Source organism: Oncorhynchus nerka, linkage group LG25 (assembly GCF_034236695.1).
Source record: "Oncorhynchus nerka isolate Pitt River linkage group LG25, Oner_Uvic_2.0, whole genome shotgun sequence".
Lineage (NCBI taxonomy): Eukaryota > Metazoa > Chordata > Actinopteri > Salmoniformes > Salmonidae > Oncorhynchus > Oncorhynchus nerka.
In genome coordinates, this window is record NC_088420.1 from 814534 (window position 1) to 834177 (window position 19644).

A 19644-nucleotide genomic window follows, 5' to 3' on the forward strand; every position below is an offset into this window, starting at 1 on the left:
TTGAGTTGAGGAATTCTTTCAAGGGTCCAGGGTTCCGGTTTTCACGCCATCCCATGTACCGAGAGGAGACTTGCAGTACTGCAGTTTAACTGATGCCGAGCCCAGAAAGACAATTCCAATAGTGTCTTTGTAGCATATTTGGAAAGTTGACTTCTCTATCGGGGTTAAGGCACAAATGCACGATTATAAGTGGAACAACAACAATAATAGTCATACAGTATTAACAATTATAATACACCTTTACTTTTTTGCTTTCAATTCAGACATGGACAGCTCTGACCTTCAATAGGTCCTGTGTGGGTGTTTGTATATATACCATGGAACAATTGAATGGGTTTGGAGCGTACTAAATATGGTGTCCTGACACTTCTGAATGGGCAAGATCTGGCTCTGTAGAGTTGTCCATATTCTTTGCTAAAAATACCCCCCTCGTTATCACCTTTGTGCCAAAAACATAGATTTTTTTCCATGAATTGTCTTCGAGGCTGATTTTTTTCCCCCAGCACTCACAGCCTAAGTGCTTAACGTTTTATATTCATGCTGTTACATGGACGAGCTTGTGTCACATGCACACGCAGAAGTAAAAACAATGGAAATCACTCACGCGCTCTCATCTAGGACCTGCGCATTTTTTTTGCAAACCATTAAGCTTCTAGTCTGCCGGAACACTGCAAGAAGATGTTTAGCTACTAGGGGAAGCTAAGGATCAACTGCTGTTTTGTTAGGGTTCGTTGAAACAGGACAACTTGCATGGATCACTGCTATGAAGGTCTGGCTACATTTCACTTTAGGCAATGTGAATGTGTTGTCCAGCTAATCTGATAACTAGTTTGCTATCTGTTTTCCACAGTGTCTGAAGGCCTAGCTAAATTTAAAAGCTGTCTATTCTGTTAAAAGCAGTTTATGTCATCCAAAAAGCAAATTTTGTGCAACAGGAAAATAAATCTGATTGTGGGTTGCTGTAACATCTCTAGTTAGCTAGCCAGTATCTAACTAGCTAGCTATCAACTCTTAACTAGCTAATGTTAGTTAGCTAACTTGAATAGCTAATTCTGTGACATTCCAAGAACACAGGATGAGATGTTACTATCCTTTGTGCAAGCACTTCCAAGAGTTCATGAACAGTGAGCCTGGTGAAATTTGGGGAGCGCATCGTCAGTAGTGTACCTTTGGTTCCTAGGGTGTTTAGGCCTTTCACACTATACACCCTCCCCAAAGGCGGCCAGCGACAGGGTGATCAATCCTACGCTTGCGTCCCATTCCCAATTAGTCATAGGAGTTGCCTTGTTGTTGATAGCCAACATCCCATGGGACTATGCATGGCAGGGGCGTCCTCCCTGAGTCAAGCATTGTTGACCGCATACCTCCTGGCCCTCTAACTTCGGGGCCCAGCTGGGGTCTTTCCTCTTCATCCAGAGCCATTGACTGCTGCCTTCTGCCGCCTCCGATACAGCTTTGATTGCCGAACAGTCTGGTTGTAGATGTTGCCACAAAACCTCTGCAGCCCACCTCCACTGGTCGGACTTCTGTGTTCCAGCCATGATGCCGTGCTTCGGCAGCTAGATCGACATAGCGCAGATGTTTTAGCTCATACGGCTCATCTACTGAGTCCTCCCAGGGTACTGTGAGCTCAATGATGAAGACCTTCTTGAGGGAACGGGACCAGAGCACCATGTTAGGTCTTAGGGTGGTGGTTTCGATCTCTGGAGGAAACACAAGTTGCCAGCCAATGTCAGCTAGCATTTTCCAGTCGCTGGTCTCGCTCTAATGGTGTAGAGCCGCTCTTCTATGGTTTAGCCCCTTCGCGGACAAAGGTCGTCCGTAAGGGGTGTGATGCTGCTGGGGGTGGTAGGGAGTTGATGGCAGCTCGCTTGTCCTCCAGGGCGGACGCAAGGTTTTTAAGGACTTGGTTGTGACGCCAACTGTAGCGTCCTTGGGTGAGGCTTGTTTTACACCCTGTGAGAATGTGCCTGAGGTTGGCTGGCATTGAACAGAGGGCACAGTCCGGATCTTCACCATACCATTGGTGAAGATTAACTGGTGTTGGAAGGACGTCATATGTTGCTCTGATGGAAAAGCTCAACCGCCTCGCTTCCATGGCCCACAGATCCTTCCAGCTGATCTTCCTCTTCTCCACACTGTCCCATCGAGTCCACTTTCCCTGTTTGGCAAGAGAGACTGCCTTGGCCCACCTTGCAGCCTCCTCCTGATGGCGTACTTCCTGCACTACCATCTTCCGCCGCTCTGGTGCAAGCAGCACGGCTAGTTAGCCCAAGGCCTCCTCTCCCTTGCTGAACATGACCCACAATGTCAGCATGTCTGATGGCTGCTGTTGCCTCCTGGACTGCTTTTCCTGGCCTCCATTTGCACCCAGTTGCCAAGGTTGGCGCGTTGTTGCTCACCACTGGGTCTCGAGATTCATTCAGTGTCATCTGGAGCCTGGTTTTTGCACACCTGAATTCCTCTGTTAGACTGGTGAGGGACAGCTTGAGCACACCATCTCCATAGAGGCCTATGGTGGTAAGGCATCGTGGAACTCCGAGCCACTTCTTTAAGTAGCCTGTGACTCCTCTTTCCATCTTCTCCACTGTTGAGATTGGAACCTCATAAACTGCTAGGGGCCACAACACCCGGGGTAGGAGACCAAACTGCAGACACCAGGCCTTTAACTTTCCAGGTAGCTGGGTGTTGTCGATGGACTGTAGGCTACTACTGATGTCTCTACGCAGCTGTTGCACCTGGTCTTTGTCCTTCAGGCTTGCATCATACTACCTTCCAAGGCTTTTACCGGCTGCTCAGATACTGTTGGGATTTGGTAATCTCTGATGAAGAACTTCAGGTCAGAGAGTACTCCCTTCACAATCGAGATGCTGCGTGACTTGGATGGTTTAATCTTCATACGGGCCCAGCTGATGTTCTCCTCGAGTTTTCTGAGCAGTCTCCTGGTGCATGGGACAGTGGTGGTCAATGTTGTAATATCGTCCATGTAGGCTCTGAGTGGAGGGAGGCGGAAACCAGAGTCGACTCGCTGTCCACCAGCAACCCATTCTGAGGATCTGATGATCAAATCAAATCAAATGTATTTATATAGCCCTTCGTACATCAGCTGATGTCTCAAAGTGCTGTACAGAAACCCAGCCTAAAACCCCAAACAGCAAGCAATGCAGGTGTAGAAGCATGGTGGCTAGGAAAAACTCCCTAGGAAGGCCAAAATCTAGGAAGAAACCTAGAGAGGAACCAGGCTATGTGGGGTGGCCAGTCCTCTTCTGGCTGTGCCGGGTGGAGATTATAACAGAACATGGCCAAGATGTTCAAATGTTCATAAATGACCAGCATGGTCGAATAATAATAAGGCAGAACAGTTGAAACTGGAGCAGCAGAACGGCCAGGTGGACTGGGGACAGCAAGGAGTCATCATGTCAGGTAGTCCTGGGGCATGGTCCTAGGGCTCAGGTCATCCGAGAGAGAGAAAGAAAGAGAGAATTAGAGAGAGCATATGTGGAGTGGCCAGTCCTCTTCTGGATAACCTCCATTGCCATTATGAATGCCAACGGAGAAATGGTACATCCCGCCATTATACCTACAGTCAGGCACTGCCATGAGGTGGTGAACTCTGAGGTGGTGAAACAGAACTGCAGATCCTGGAAGTACGACTTCACCAGGGTTGTGATGGTGTCCGGTATGTGGAAAAATCTGAAGGCAGACCACAGGAGTTCATGGGGCACAGATCCAAATGCATTGGCGAGGTCGAGGAAGACTACATGGAGGTCCCTTTTCTCCACCTTGGCCATTTGGATCTGATACCAGATCATGCTGGAATGTTCAAAGCAGCCAGAGAACCCTGATATTCCTGCCTTCTGTATAGATGTATCGACGTACGCATTCCTTTGCAGGTACTCGGCCATCCTCTGGGCAATGACCCTAAAGAAGATTTTACCCTCGACATTCAGTAAGGAGATTGGGCGGAATTGGCTGATGTTCACTGCATCCTTCTTAGGGATCAGGACCCCGCCTGCCCTACGCCACAGTTAGGGTATTATCTTCTTTTGCCAAGCTGTTCTCATAAGCCTCCAGAGGAACCTCAGGATGTCTGGTGCGTTCTTATACACTTTGTACGGGACTCCATTTGGCCCCGGGGCTGATGCTGTTCTTGCCCGTCGAACTGTGTTTTCTACCTCTTTCCATGTCGGAGGGCTGGTCTCAATATGATGTTCCGGGGGTTCAATGGGTGGGATATCTGATGGGATGGCCAGATGTTCATGTCGCTTTGAGTCAAAGTTTGTTGTTCTCAGGTGCTCCTCTAGGTCTTTCTTTGTTGTTTTTAGAGCTCCACTTTTTTCCTTCGTGAAGAGACTTTTACGGAACTTGAAGGGATCTTTATAGAATCGAGTTCTAGTTTTTTCCTTCTTCCTTCTGCGTTTCTGTAGGTTCTCTGCTCTACGGAGGGATGCCATCCGGGTTTTGATGTCAGCCTGAAGTGCCTCATTGCCCTCCTTTTCCACTTCCGAGGCCTTCTTCCACTGTTTCTTAAGCTGTCTCCTTTCTTGAACGAGGCGCTTGATTTCTTGTTGCCTCCTGGAAACTGGTGGGGTTGGAACCTTTCTCCCACCTTTTGCCTCTTGCACTCCAAAGCTTTCTGCCACGCACTCATAGATGATGTCCCCCATCCTCTCCAACTTCTTCTCCACTGTGCCTCGAAGTTTCTCATGGGTCAAGGTAAGGTCAGTATTCACTGTTTCCCACAACTTCTTGTCACTGGCGCCAGGCCACTTCACATACGGTCTGTGCCCTGGTAGTCTCCTCTCAACTGCAGGTCTGGGAGGCTGGGTGAGTTCCACTCCTGTTGTTGGTTCCACCTCAGTTGCTACTTCGGTGCTTGAGTTTACGTCCTCCATGACAGTGGTACTGATGCACTGCAAACTATGGTTTGCGTCCAGTTGCTGTGCTTCATTCGACTGATTTGATCGCCTTCGTAAGTGTTTCAGCCTAGCTCAGTGCTTTCTCTGGTGGTGGGGCAGCCAGCGGAAAATATGGAGCGTAGTGGTTGGTATTGTTCTGTAGTTGCGCTGTGATTGGGTAATGTTCTCTTGTTGCGCCGTGATTGGGTCAGTGTTCTGTCACCAAATAAAATTGTATTTGTCACATGCGCCGAATACTACGGGGTAGACCTTACCGTGGAATGCTTACATAAAAGTGGTGGGAAAAGTACTACATTTTCATACTCAAATTAAAGATAGTGTAATGACTCTGGGTTTATTAGCGCGGAAATCGGCTCTGCCGCACAAGCATTCTTTTGCCGATAGTGCGCCGGACCTCGGGCTCGAAAGTCGAGGGTTCGAGACCTGCTCCCTGCTATTACATACATCGACTGTGCCGCAAAAGCATGCTCGTGCGGCAGAGTTGATTTCCGCGCTTATAAACCCAGGGTCGTTACACAACCTTAAGTTAATAGATAATGACTCAAGTAAAAGTGAAGTCACCTAGTAAAATACTACTTGAGTAAAAATCCAAAACTATTTTTCCTTGAAAATATACTTAAGTATCAAAAGTCAATGGAATTGCTAAAATGTACTTAAGTATCAAAAGTAAAAGTATAAGCCATTTCAAATTCCTTATATTAAGCGAACTAGACGTGACAATTACATATATTTTTTATGGATAGCCAGGGGCACACTCAGACAATTTAAAAACTAAGCATTTGTGTTTAGTGAGTCCGCCAGATCAGAGGCAGTAGGGATGACCAGGGAAGTTCTCTTGATAAGTGAATTGGACCATTTTCCTGTCAAAATGTAATGAGTACTTTTGGGTGTCAGGGAAAATGTATGGAGTAAAAAGTACATTATTTTCTTTAGGAATGTAGTGAAGTGAAAGTAAAAGTTGGACAAATATAAATTGTAAAGTAAAGTACAGACACCCACAGAAACTACTTAAGTAGTACTTTAAAGTATTTTTACTTAGGTACTTTACACCACTGTCTGTCACTCATGGGGAAACTACTTCACCACCAAATCTAAGCTTGAACATTCAAGCTCCTTGGGTGCTGCCATAGTTACAGTGCTCATCTAAGAAGGTTCAAGGTCATTGGCCACAGATAAAATTATGTCAAATCACATTATATCTACAGTAGCTTTGATTGGACTTACTTTCAAAATCTTAGCTAGCAAGCTAGCAGTCATCATCATGAATCAAGTCGACAATCTACTGGGAAATGCTTTTTAATCCTTGTCATTGTTAGTGGAATTCTAAATTCCTATATGTTTTGTAGCCAAAACCAAATTCGCACTCTTTCTATTTCATTAATGAGTTGTAAATTCATTAATTATGCATGAAGTAGATCGAGACCAGTCTTAAATGTCAGGTAACAGCGTTTATTGCAAGAGAGTACTGACCAAAAATACAAAGAACCTTACATTTTAAAGAGAGGACATGAAATGACATCATCAGTTTCTCACACTCTCTCCGATCCACACAATAGCACAGTGTTTTCAGGTCCGGAGATGTCTTCTACTCCCCTCATAAACCAAACATTCCAATCTGTCTAAAAGATATCTTCTCCTCCACTAATGGAATATCAAGGACCATTCTTATCTGTCAGAAAAGATACCCCATCCCTCTCCCTTAAACCACCCGCAAGGTACAGACAATTAATTCGTTTTACTTACATTTTCAGTAACAGCTTAACCAAGAGCCCATACATTTCATACCATAACATAATAGTATCAGAATAAATGGTTCTAATTGAAATGTATACCTTATTAATCATTTCAACTATAATTTCCTCCAACAGTCATATGAAGAGAAATTGTTGATGAAATATATCGGCCATTGGATAGAAACATTACACAACTGGGAAATCTCAAATTCAACAATGAGTGGTTTGGATGGAAATAGTGGCTAACTGCAAGCATTGCAAAGCAATCACTAGCCTGTTATTCAGTGGTGTGGCTGTGTGGTCCCAAGTCTGGGTTTAAGGGTCTCTTTCCAAGCTTAAAATGAAAACATTCAACAATCTATCATGCTTTCTGCCGCGCTCAAAACAACTGTTAACTTCGAACCGGGAAATCTGACTTCTGTGAGTTGTTGTTTGTAACTTATTTTTGACTTATTTTGTACATGTTGCTGCTACTGTCTCTCTGACCAAAAATAAATATAATCGATGAGCTACGAGCAAGATTAAACTACCAACAGGACATAAAAAACTGTAATATCTTATGTTTCACTGAGTCGTGGCTGAACGATGATATGAACATCATACAGCTGATGGGTTTTACACTGTATTGGCAGGATAGAACAGCAGCCTCATCTGTATTTTTCATAGCTGTCTACATACCACCACAGACCGATGCTGGCACTAAGAACGCACTCAATGAGCTGTATACCGTCATAAGCAAACAGGAAAATGCTCATCCAGAGGCGGCGCTCCTAGTGGCCGGGGACTTTAATGCAGGCAAACTTAAATCCGTTTTACCAAATTTCCACCAGCATGTTAAATGTGCAACCAGAGGGAAAAAACTCTAAACTATTTACTCCCCCCACAGAGATGCATACAGAGCTCTCCCTCGCCCTCCATTTGGCATATCTGACCATAATTATATCCTCCTGATTCCAGTTTACAAGCAAAAATTAAAGCAGGAAGCACCAGTGACTCTGTCTTTAAAAAAGTGGTCAGACAAAGCAGATGCTAAACTACAGGGCTGTTTTGCCTATGGCATTGAGGAGTGCACCACATCAGTCACTGGCTTCATCAATAAGTGCATCGATGATGTCGATGATGTCATCCCCACAGTGACCGTATGTACATACCCCAACCTAAAGCCATGGATTACAAGCCACTTTCAAGGAGCGGGACTCTAACCCAGAAGCTTCCCTCTATGTCCTCTGACGAACAATCAAACAGGCAAAGCATCAATAAAGGACTCAGATCGAATCGTTATACTCCGGCTCTGACGCTCGTCGGATGTGGCAGGGCTTGCAAACCATTAGACTGCAAAGGGAAGCACAGCCGAGAGCTGCCCAGTGACACGAGCCTACCAGACAAGCTAAATTACTTCTATGCTCGCTTCGAGGCAAGTAACACTGAAACATGCATGAGAGCATCAGCTGTTCCAGACGACTGTGTGATCACGCTCTCTGTAGCCGATGTGAGTAAGACCTTTAAACAGGTAAACATTCACAAGGCCGCAGGGCTAGACTGATAAACAGGACGTGTACTGCAAGCATGCCCTGAAAAACTGGCAAGTGTCTTCAATGACATTTTGGAACTCTCCCTGTTTGAAAGTCTGTAATAGCGTCTGTAATAGAGTCTGTAATACCAACATTTTTCAAGCAGACTACCATAGTCCCTCTTTCCAAGAACACTAAGGTATCCTGCCTCAATGACTACCGACCCATAGCACTCACGTCTGTAGCCATGAAGTGCTTTGAAAGGCTGGTCATGGCTCACATCAACACCATTATCCCAGAAACCCTAGACCCACTCCAATTTGCATACCACCCCAACAGATCCACAGATGATGCAATCTCCATTGCACTCCACGCTGCCCTTTCTCACCTGGACAAAAGGAACACCTATGTGAGAATGCTATTCATTGACTACAGCTCAGCGTTCAACACCATACTGCCCTCAAAGCTCATCATAAGCTAAGGACCCTGTGACTAAACACCTCCCTCTGCAACTGGATCCTGGACTTCCTGACGGGCCACCCCCAGGTGGTCAGGGTAGGTAGCAACACATCTGCCACTCTGATCCTCAACACAGGGGCCCCTCATGGCTGCGTGCTCAGTCTCCTCCTGTACTCCGTGTTCACTCATAACTGCACGGCCAGGCACGACTCCAACACCATCATTAAGGTCGCCGATGACACAACAGTGGTAGGCCTGATCACCGACAACGATGAGACAGCCTACAGGGAGGAGATCAGAGACCTGGCTGTGTGGTGCCAGGACAACAACCTCTTCCTCAACGTGATCAAGACAAAGGAGATGATTGTGGACTACAGGAAAAGGAGGACTGAGCACACCCCCATTCTGATCGACGGGGCTGTAGTGGAGCAGGTTGAGTGCTTCAAGTTCCTTGGTGTCCACATCACCAACAATCTAACATGGTCCAAGCACACCAAGACAGTCGTGAAGAGTTCACAACAAAACCTATTCCCCTCAGGAGACTGAAAAGATTTGGCATGGGTCCTCAGATCCTCAAAAGGTTCTACAATTGTCAAAGACTCCAGCCACCCTACTCATAGACTGGTCTCTCTGCTACCGCAAGGCAAGCGGCACTGGAGCACCAAGTCTAGGTCCAAGAGGCTTCTAAACAGCTTCTACCCCCAAGCCATAAGACTCCTGAATATCTAAATGGCTACCCAGACTATTTGAATCCCCCCCCCCTTTTACACTGCTGCTACTCTGTTATTATCTACGCACAGTCACTCTAATAACTCAACCTAAATGTACATATTACCTCAATTACCTCGACTAACCGGTGCCCTGCACAATGACTCTTTACCGTTACCCCCTGTATATAGCCTCGCTATTGTTATTTTACTGCTGCTCTTTAATTCTTTCTTTTTATTTCTTATTCTTATTTTTTTAAGGTATTTTATTGTAATTATATATATGTTTTTAAACTGCATGGTTGATTATGCCTTGTAAGTAAGCATTTCACTTTAAGGCGCATGTGACAAATAACATTTGATTTGATGTTGTGTAGTAAGCTGTTATCAGCCCATGTGCCTCACCCTAATAATTTGGTATATTTTCCCCTCTTAATTTCACCTACTGTTCTGACTTGGTGGTGCACATGTAGCCTATAACCTGTTTTAGAGAAATGTAATCATTGAATATGCTAAGAGCTTTCATTTTCTGCATACTGTATATGCCCCCTTTATTTATCCTACGGTTCTGACCTGGTTTACAGGGAGAACACTGTAAGAACAGCCCATGTTCTGAATTCTTTCGCTGTACATTTCAAAAGTGCTGAACAAATAGTTATATTGACCACGTCCGTCCTAGCTCGCTCATTCATGTCTTAATCGAAATTGCATCTTATCCGCTTGTCGTCCCCTTACGCCATAGTTTGTACATCTCAATTGTCAGTGGAAACCACATTTGTTTAAGCAAGTCAGCCATATGAGCTATGTTTTTTCAAAGGAAGTAAACGAGGCTGAATGAACTTTCTCTGCCAGATGATAGCCAGGTGTAGCAGTGGTCAGGTGTTGGAACTACTGTTGGGACAGCTTTATGTAGGCTTTAACAGTTTGTGGGCACCGTTTGTCACCGTTATAGTGCAATTAATGTATTGTTCAGTGAATGCCACTGCTCTTGGCATTCTCTCAACCAGCTTCCTGAGGTCGTCACCTGGAATGCATTTCAATTAACAGGTGTGCCTTCTTCAAAGTTAATTTGTGGAATTTCTTTCCTTAATGCGTTTGCGCCAATCAGTTGTGTTGTGAAAAGGTAGGGGTGGTATACAGAAGATAGCCCTATTTGGTAAAAGACCATGTTCATATTATGGCAAGCACAGCTCAAATAAGAAAAGAGAAATGACAGTCCATCATTACTTTAAGACATGAAGGTCAGTCAATCCAGAACATTTCAAGAACTTTGAAAGTTTCTTCAAGTGCAGTCGCAAAAACAATCAAACGCTATAATGAAACTGGCTCTCATGAGGACCGCCACAGGAAAGGAAGACCTAGTGTGTTATTTCATATTTTTGATGTCTTCACTATGATTCTACAATGTCAAAAATAGTAAAAATAAAGAACAACCCTGGAATGAGGAGGTGTCCAAACTTTTGACTGGTACTGTATGTATTTGTTGTGTTGTTTCTTGTTTGGACCACAGGAAGAGTAGCCTCGGCAGCAGCTAATTGGGGATCCTAATAAATACTACTACTACCTAACGAATTTGGCAATTTCCGTCAATCTGTGAGGACGCGTATACACGTCACCAGGATTCCTACGACGCACATGATCATTTGATTTAACTCACTCCGCATGCCAGGAGGGCGGAGGTGTATGTATGACCAATGGAATGACACCTAAAGAGAAATCTCAGCCTATCCTAAAGAGACAGGCAACCAAAACCGAGCACAATTAGGCTGATATGAAATGGGGTACACCTGTCAATTGGCTGTGGACAGGTATAGCCACGACGCTCACCATAGTGACGCCTATTGGAATCAAGTGTGTGACCATTGGAAATGAGACAGGCAATAAGACAGGTGTTTTAAAAATGCTTCTTTAATGTATATTTGAATTTAAAAACATGCATATACAACATTCTGTTTCACAAAACAGTATTCGATTCAACTGCAAATGGAAATCAAAAACTCTCAAAGTAATATACAGTATATTTCATAAATATATTGAATTTAATACTGCTATAAATTCTAATTAAATCCCACAGAGCAGATGACAGACGATGATTCCACATTTGCTCCAGATTTCCTTTTTCTATTTTCTCAGTGACAATTTGGTTTATCGTGTTCACAATCCAGCCTAACTCTAGACTGAAGGTGAAGGTACAGGCCTAACTCTAGACTGAAGGTGAAGGTACAGGCCTAACTCTAGACTGAAGGTGAAGGTACAGGCCTAACTCTAGACTGAAGGTGAAGGTACAGGCCTAACTCTAGACTGAAGGTGAAGGTACAGGCCTAACTCTAGACTGAAGGTACAGGCCTAACTCTAGACTGAAGGTGAAGGTACAGAACGATCAGAGGAAACACTAAGGCAGGGGGATCATCTCATGGGATGTTGGCTTGTGCAGATTCATTACTATTAATATATTTAGGTCCTGACAGCTGAGGCTACGATCATCACCATGAAGTGTTATCAAGAGTACAAATTCTATTACACCTGATTCAAGGCAAAATATTGCCAAAACATTCCTTAACCTGACCTTTTGTTTCAAGTATGTTTCATAAACTAATCTATGTGAATTATGCATTCATGATTGCGCAACAACATGCATTGTACTGAATAATCTGACCACAGGATGGCGCTGCTACACAGAGATTTACAGACTGTTTGGCAAAAGCTCCTTGTTTGTCTGGTCCACATGGGTTGGTCTTATAATTTAACTCTTCAGATAACATGGCACATTACACCCAAACCCTGTTCTTCTTATGTTATCATTCTTCATTTGATGTGTGTGTCCATTTGTCTGTTCCATTAAACAAATACAATATTTGAATGTTCAGAGTTGATCCGTCAGGCGACATAAACAAAGCTAGCTACATCACGTCAAACTGTATTTGCCACATGTGCCGAATACAACAAGTGTAGACTTTACCGTGAAAAGCTGACTGACAAGCCCTTAACCAACAGTGCAGTTCAAGAAGAAGAAAATATTTACCAAGTAGGCTAAAATAAAAAGTAACACAATAAGAATAATGATGCTATATACAGGGGGTACCGGTACCGAGTCAGTGTGTGGGGGTACAGGCTAGTTGAGGTAATCTGTACATGTCGGTGGGGGAGAAGTGACTCTGCGAAGTGACTCTGCACAGGTAACAAATAAACAGTGAGTAGCAGCAGTGTACAAGATAAAGATGGTAATAATGTCTTCGTGCGGATATTGGGCAGAGGTTGAGTTTTATTTTACCAGGCAAGCCAGTTAAGAACAAATTGTTATTTTCAATGACGGCCTAGGAACAGTGGGTTAACTGCCTGTTCGGGGGCAGAATGACAGATTTGAACCTTGTCAGCTCGGGGATTTGAACTTACAACCTTCCGGTTGCTAGTCCAACGCTCTAACCACCAGACTACCCTGCCACCCCGTGATGACATCTTATAAAGTAAGGAGAGAAACTGTCCTATAGCTACTGCTGTGTGACTTCTTTATTATTAAAACAATGTCAGTATCTCTTCCTCTGCAGTGGCTGGGGAGGAGAGGCAGCTACTGTGGACAGGGAGAGAGACTGGGACCTTGCAGAACTGGGTTGATGGGCTTCCTGAAGTCAAACCCTGATCAGATAACCAATTGGTCTAGGGTCAGCATGGGACGTTAATAGGTGACGTAAGGATTGGGTGGGTTGCCTCAGTAGCCATGTTGCTATGGTTACTACCAGTAAAACAGTTTAAACTAGCTAGTAAGCTAACTGACAATTTTCAATTTCATAAATACTGGAGGCTCCTGTCTCAGCCTCCAGTATTTATGCTGAAATAGTTTGTGTCGAGGGGTTAGGGTCAGTCTTATATCTGGAGTACTTCTCCTGTCTTATCTGGTGTCCGTATGCTCCCTCTAATTCTCTCTTCTCTCGGAGGACCTGAGCCCTAGGACCATGCCTCAGGACTACCTGGCCTGATGACTCCTTGCTGTCCCCAGTCCACCTAGTCGTGCTGCTGCTCCAGTTTCAACTGTTCTGCCTGTGGCTATGGAAACCTGACCTGTACACTGGATGTGCTACCTGTCCCAGACCTGCTGTTTCGACTCTCTCTGCTGCACCTGCTGTCTCTTAACTCTGAATGATCGGCTATGAAAATCCAACTGACATTTATTCCTGAGGTGCCTGACCTGTTGCACCAGTTTTTCCTTGCCACCGTGCTTCTACACCTGCATTGTTTGCTGTTTGGGGTTTTAGGCTGGGTTTCTGTACAGCACTTTGAGATATCAGCTGATGTAAAAAGGGCTTTATAAATACATTTGATTGATTGATTGACTGCTAAACAGGAAGTTGTTGTTGTCCTTATAGGATCTCGTCCTCTGACTCCTGCTGTCTGGGTTTCAGCAGTCCCATCTCCATTGGGGGGGTTCTCTTCAATCTGGATCGTACCACACTACAGAGGGGATAGGGGGTGAGGCATGATGAGCGTACTGTAGAATTAGATTTACCAGATTACAAACTCAATGGAGAATCTCTTTATTGAACGTGCTTTTTAGTCCATAACTAGACTTAAAAGGTCCTGAACAGTCTTTCTGATTCCCTTGTAAAATAGCCTTTTGACTAAAATATCACCCATATCAAAATGCTCAAAAGCACTTTCTCTCTTACGGCTAACTTACTAGGAAATTTGAAAAGACAGAATGAGTGGGCAGTGAGCTTACTGTATATTCATGAGCTCACATTGACGGACAGCTTTTTGACATTTGGATGCAGGGAGCAGTGTTGCAGTCAAATCATCTCAAGAAAATGTGGTGGAACACAAAGCAACTCAAACAACATTGAAATTGCATCAATTCTATACAGTTGAAGTTGGATGTTTACATTTGATACATTACAATACATTTGAACTAAGTTTTTCACAATTTCTGACATTTAATCCTAGTAAAAAATCCCTGTCTTAGGTCAGTTAGAATCACCACTTTATTGTAACAATGTGAAGTGTCAGAATAATAGTAGAGAGAATGATATATTTCAGCTTTTATTTATTTCATCACATTCCCAGTGGGTCAGAAGTTTACCTACACTTAATTAGTATTTGATAGCATTGCCTTTAAATGGTTTAACTTGGGTCAAACGTGTTGGGTAGCCTTCCACAAGATTCCCACAATAAGTTGAGTGAATTTTGGCCCATTCCTCCTGACAGAGCTGGTGTAACTGAGTCAGGTTTGTAGGCCTCCTTGCTCGTACACGCTTTTCAGCTCTGCCCTTGACTTTGTTGTCCTTCAGCCATTTTGCTACAACTTTGGAAGACCCATTTGCGACCTAGCTTTAACTTCCTGACTGATGTCTTGTGATTTTGTTTCAATATATCCACCTAATTTTCCTGCCTAATGATGCTATCTATTTTGAAGTGCACCAGTCCCTCCTGCAGCAAAGCACCCCCACAACATGATGCTGCCACCCCCGTGCTTCACGGTTGGGATGTTGTTCTTCGGCTTGCAAGCCTCCCCCTTTTTCCTCCAAACATAACGATGGTCATTATGGCCAAACAGTTCTATTTTTCATTAGACGAGAGGACATTTCTCCAAAAATTAAATTTTTTGTCCCCATGTGCAGTTGCAAACCTTAGTCTGGCTCTTTTATGGCGGTTTTGGAGCAGTGGCTTCTTTCTTGCTGAGTGGCCGTTCAAGTACTCGTTTTACTGTGGATATACAGTGGGTATTTGATACACTGCCGATTTTGCAGGTTTCCTACTTACAAAGCACGTAACGTTCTGTATTTTTTTTTATCATAGGTACACTAACTGTGAGAGACGGAATCTAAAACAAAAATCCAGAAAATCACATAATGATTTTTCAGTAATTCATTTGCATTTTATTGCATGACATAAGTATTTGATCACCTACCAACCAGTAAGAATTCCAGCTCTCACAGACCTGTTAGTATTTCTTTAAGAAGTCCTCCTGTTCTCCACTCATTACCTGTATTAACTGCACCTGTTTGAACTCGTTACCTGTATAAAAGACACCTGTCCACACACTCAATCAAACGGACTCCAACCTCTCCACAATGGCCAAAGCCAGAGAGCTGTGTAAGGACATCAGGGATACAATTGTAGACCTGCACAAGGCTGGGATGGGCTACAGGACAACAGGCAAGCAGCTTGGTGAGAAGGCAACAACTGTTGGCGCAATTATTAGAAATTGGAAGAAGTTCAAGATGACGGTCAATCACCCTCGGTCTGGGGCTCCATGCAAGATCTCACCTCGTGGGGCATCAATGATCATGAGGAAGGTAAGGGATCAGCCCAGAACTACACGGCAGGACCTGGTCAATGACCTGAAGAGAGCTGGGACCACAGTCTCAAAGAAAACCATTAGTAACACACTACTCCGTCATGGATTAAAATACTGCAGCGCATGCAAGGTCCCCCTGCTCAAGCCAGCACATGTCCAGGCCCGTCTCAAGTTTGCCAATGACCATCTGGATGATCCAGAGGAGGAATGGGAGAAGGTCATGTGGTCTGATGAGACAAAAAGAGCTTTTTGGTCTAAACTCCACTCGCTGTGTTTGGAGGAAGAAGAAGGATGAGTACAACCCCAAGAACACCATCCCAACCGTGAAGCATGGAGGTGGAAACATCATTCTTTGGGGATGCTTTTCTGCAAAGGGGACAGGACGACTGCACCGTATTGAGGGGAGGATGGATGGGGCAATGTATCGCGAGATCTTGGCCAAAAACCTCCTTCCCTCAGTAAGAGCATTGAAGATGGGTCATGGCTGGGTCTTCCAGCATGACAATGACTCGAAACACACAGCCAGGGCAACTAAGCAGTGGCTCCGTAAGAAGCATCTCAAGGTCCTGGAGTGGCCTAGCCAGTCTCCAGACCTGAACCCAATAGAAAATCTTTGGAGGGAGCTGAAAGTCCGTATTGCCCAGTGACAGCCCCGAAACCTGAAGGATCTGGAGAAGGTCTGTATGGAGGAGTGAGCCAAAATCACTGCTGCAGTGTGTGCAACCTGGTCAAGAACTACAGGAAACTTATGATCTCTGTAATTGCAAACAAAGGTTTCTGTACCAAATATTAAGTTCTGCTTTTCTGATGTATCAAATACTTATGTCATGCAACAAAATGCAAATTAATTACTTAAAAATCATACAATGTGATTTCCTGGATTTTTTTATTTTTAGATTCCGTCTCTCACAGTTGAAGTGTACCTATGATAAAAATTACAGACCTCTACATGCTTTGTAAGTAGGAAAACCTGCAAAATCGGCAGTGTATCAAATACTTGTTCTCCCCACTGTAGATAATTTTGTACCTGTTTCCTCCAGCATCTTCACAAGGTCCTTTTGCTGTTGTTCTGGGATTGATTTGCACTTTTCGCACCAAAGTACGTTAATCTCTAGGAGACAGAACGCATCTCCTTCCTGAGCGGCATGACGGCTGCGTGGTCCCATGGTGTTTATACTTGTGTACTATTGTTTGTACAGATGAACGTGGTACCTTCAGGAGTTTGTAAATTGCTCCCAAGGATGAACCAGACTTGTGGAGGTCTACAATGTTTTTTCTGAGGTCTTGGATGATTTCTTTTGATTTTCCCATGATGTCAAGAAAAGAGGCAATGAGTTTGAAGGTAGGCCTTGAAATACATCCACAGGTACACCTCCAATTTACTCAAATTATGTCAATTAGCCTATCAGAAGCTTCTAAAGCCATGACATAATTTTCTGAAATTTTCCAAGCTGTTTAAAGGCACAGTCAACTTAGTGTATGTAAACTTCTGACCCACTGGAATTGTGATACAGTGAGTTCAGGATGTAATCTGACACCAGACACAGGTAAGAGGGGACAAATAAAAGTATCTTTGCCATAGATGAATAGGGTCAACTTTAATTATAGTTTCTGACACCCTACAGTCAAAATTTGCACCAGTAGAGTAGCTATCTATCTATATAAACCACGCCCCTCTGCAAATACGCCTTCTCCGATGTTGGTTTCAAGGAGGTACTTATTTAAATTAGGTAAGAGAATATCATGTTACCATTGGTGTATTAAAATGAGAGGAGGGCCTCCCGGGTGGCGCAGTGGATAACGGTGCTGTACTGCAGCGTCAGCTGTGCCATCAGAGACTCTGGGTTTGTGCCCAGGCTCTGTCGTAACCGGCCGCGACCGGGAGGTCCGTGGAGCGACGCACAATTGGCCTAGCGTCGTCCGGGTTAGGGAGGTGTGACGGCCCTGAATTTTTCTGAACCGTCTCAGTGCTTCTCCTTCCAATAGGGGGCTTTCCCTTTAATTCCCAATGAAATAGCCAGCATCAGCTGCGCAAAAGTGGGGTTGTGATGGAGACGTGAATGAGGATGTGTTCAACCCTCAGTTCCCGAAGCTTCTCTATTCCGTTTGTTTTGTTGCTGTTAAACGTGTGTTTTGTAGCCTAATAGAGTTGACCGACTGACTACAACCTTTTTGTATACAGTATTTCATTTGTTTTGATGTGATGTATACTGTGATGATTTATGTAGGTAGTTGTAGTTGAGGACTTAGTAAGAGTTGATATGCTTTAAAGTTCTGTGGTAAAATAATTGTTATATTGATTGTATGATTAATACTGGGTTTACGCTACACTTGAATGAACGGACAAACATTGCGTGACAAAGGTCACTGGAGTTCCCTGAACTCCTTTACCGGGCTGGACTCTTTCTAGGCTCGAGGTACGGGACATTTCTGGAGGAACCAGAACTCATTGTGTTATATTATTATATGTGTGTGTAATCATTGATGTTGTTAATACAACCCACGCAAAAGAATATAGTTGTTTTTGAAGTTCTTGCCAATGTTTTAAGGGTTTATGAAAAGTTTATTTCCATCCTGACTTTTACATAAGTCCTTTGTATTGGTGTAGACTTGACGGACCAGATGGGACTCATTCCCTCCCAAACCAAAAGGAGAAACCAATGTTTTCTCTGGTAGGCACAACCTACCTGGCACCCCTATAAATAATAACCTCAAGTCAAAATACAGAACCAATAGGGATATACTTGTCTCATCGCGCACCAGCGACTCCTGTGGCGGGCCGGGCGCAGTGCTAGTTTCCAGGTGCACGGTGTTTCCACCGACACATTGGTGCGGCTGACTTCCGGGTTGGATGCGCGCTGTGTTAAGAACAGTGCGGCTTGGTTGGGTTGTGTATCGGAGGACGCATGACTTTCAACCTTCGTCTCCACGGGAGTTGTAGCGATGAGACAAGATAGTGGCTACTAAACAACCTTCAAAACGGGAGTTGTAGCGATGAGACAAGATAGTGGCTACTAAACAACCTTCGTCTCTCCCACGGGAGTTGTAGCGATGAGACAAGATAGTGGCTACTAAACAACCTTCGTCTCCGAGACGGGAGTTGAAGCGATGAGACAAGATAGTGGCTACTAAACAACCTTCGTCTCCCGAACGGGAGTTGTAGCGATGAGACAAGATAGTGGCTACTAAACAACCTTCGTCTCTCCCGAGCCCGTACGGGAGTTGTAGCGATGAGACAAGATAGTGGCTACTAAACAACCTTCGTCTCTCCCGAGCCCGTACGGGAGTTGTAGCGATGAGACAAGATAGTGGCTACTAAACAACCTTCGTCTCTCTCCGAGCCCGTACGGGAGTTGTAGCGATGAGACAAGATAGTGGCTACTAAACAACCTTCGTCTCTCTCCGAGCCCGTACTAAAACAATTGGATACCACGAAATGGGGGAGAAAAAGGGGTAAAATTCAAACAAAAAAACTAAAAATGAGAGGAGATTACTCCTTAATAAGCCTCCTGAATCTAAGCGTTGGGATCAAACTTGATCAATGTAGAAGCAACATGTTCATACTTTACATCAATATCTGGAACATTTTATGAAAAACAGGACATGTCTGGGGAAACTGCCCCCATTAACCAATGGAATGCTGAACATCAGGTAAATATGTAGGAGGTGTTAACCCATAAGACCTCAGGGAAAGTGTTGTCTCACTGGCTGATGGTTGCAGTACAGCACCAACACAATGAGCAGGCTGAAGGCTAGATGCCAGCACAAACATGCTAAATGAACCAATAAGAACACAGGACATGCTACATTAACCAATAAGAACACAGGACATGCTACATTAACCAATAAGAACACAGGAGCAGGCTGAAGGCTAGATGCCAGCACAAACATGCTAAATGAACCAATAAGAACACAGGACATGCTACATTAACCAATAAGAACACAGGACATGCTACATTAACCAATAAGAACACAGGACATGCTACATTAACCAATAAGAACACAGGACATGCTACATTAACCAAT

The 19644-nt window shown here is 44.2% G+C and overlaps 1 protein-coding gene across 1 annotated transcript in view; it reads right to left on the reverse strand.

Annotated features, from left to right (window-relative positions):
- Nucleotides 1–11219: 11219 nt before the first annotated feature.
- tmem45a (transmembrane protein 45a) overlaps nt 11220–19644 on the reverse strand; it is a 41909-nt gene continuing 33484 nt past the window's right edge. Inside the window, exon 6 of the mRNA XM_065009458.1 lies at nt 11220–13775. Within this exon, the coding sequence (XP_064865530.1) occupies nt 13685–13775 (91 nt within the window). The 3' untranslated portion in view covers nt 11220–13684. The remainder of the gene's footprint in view (nt 13776–19644) is intronic.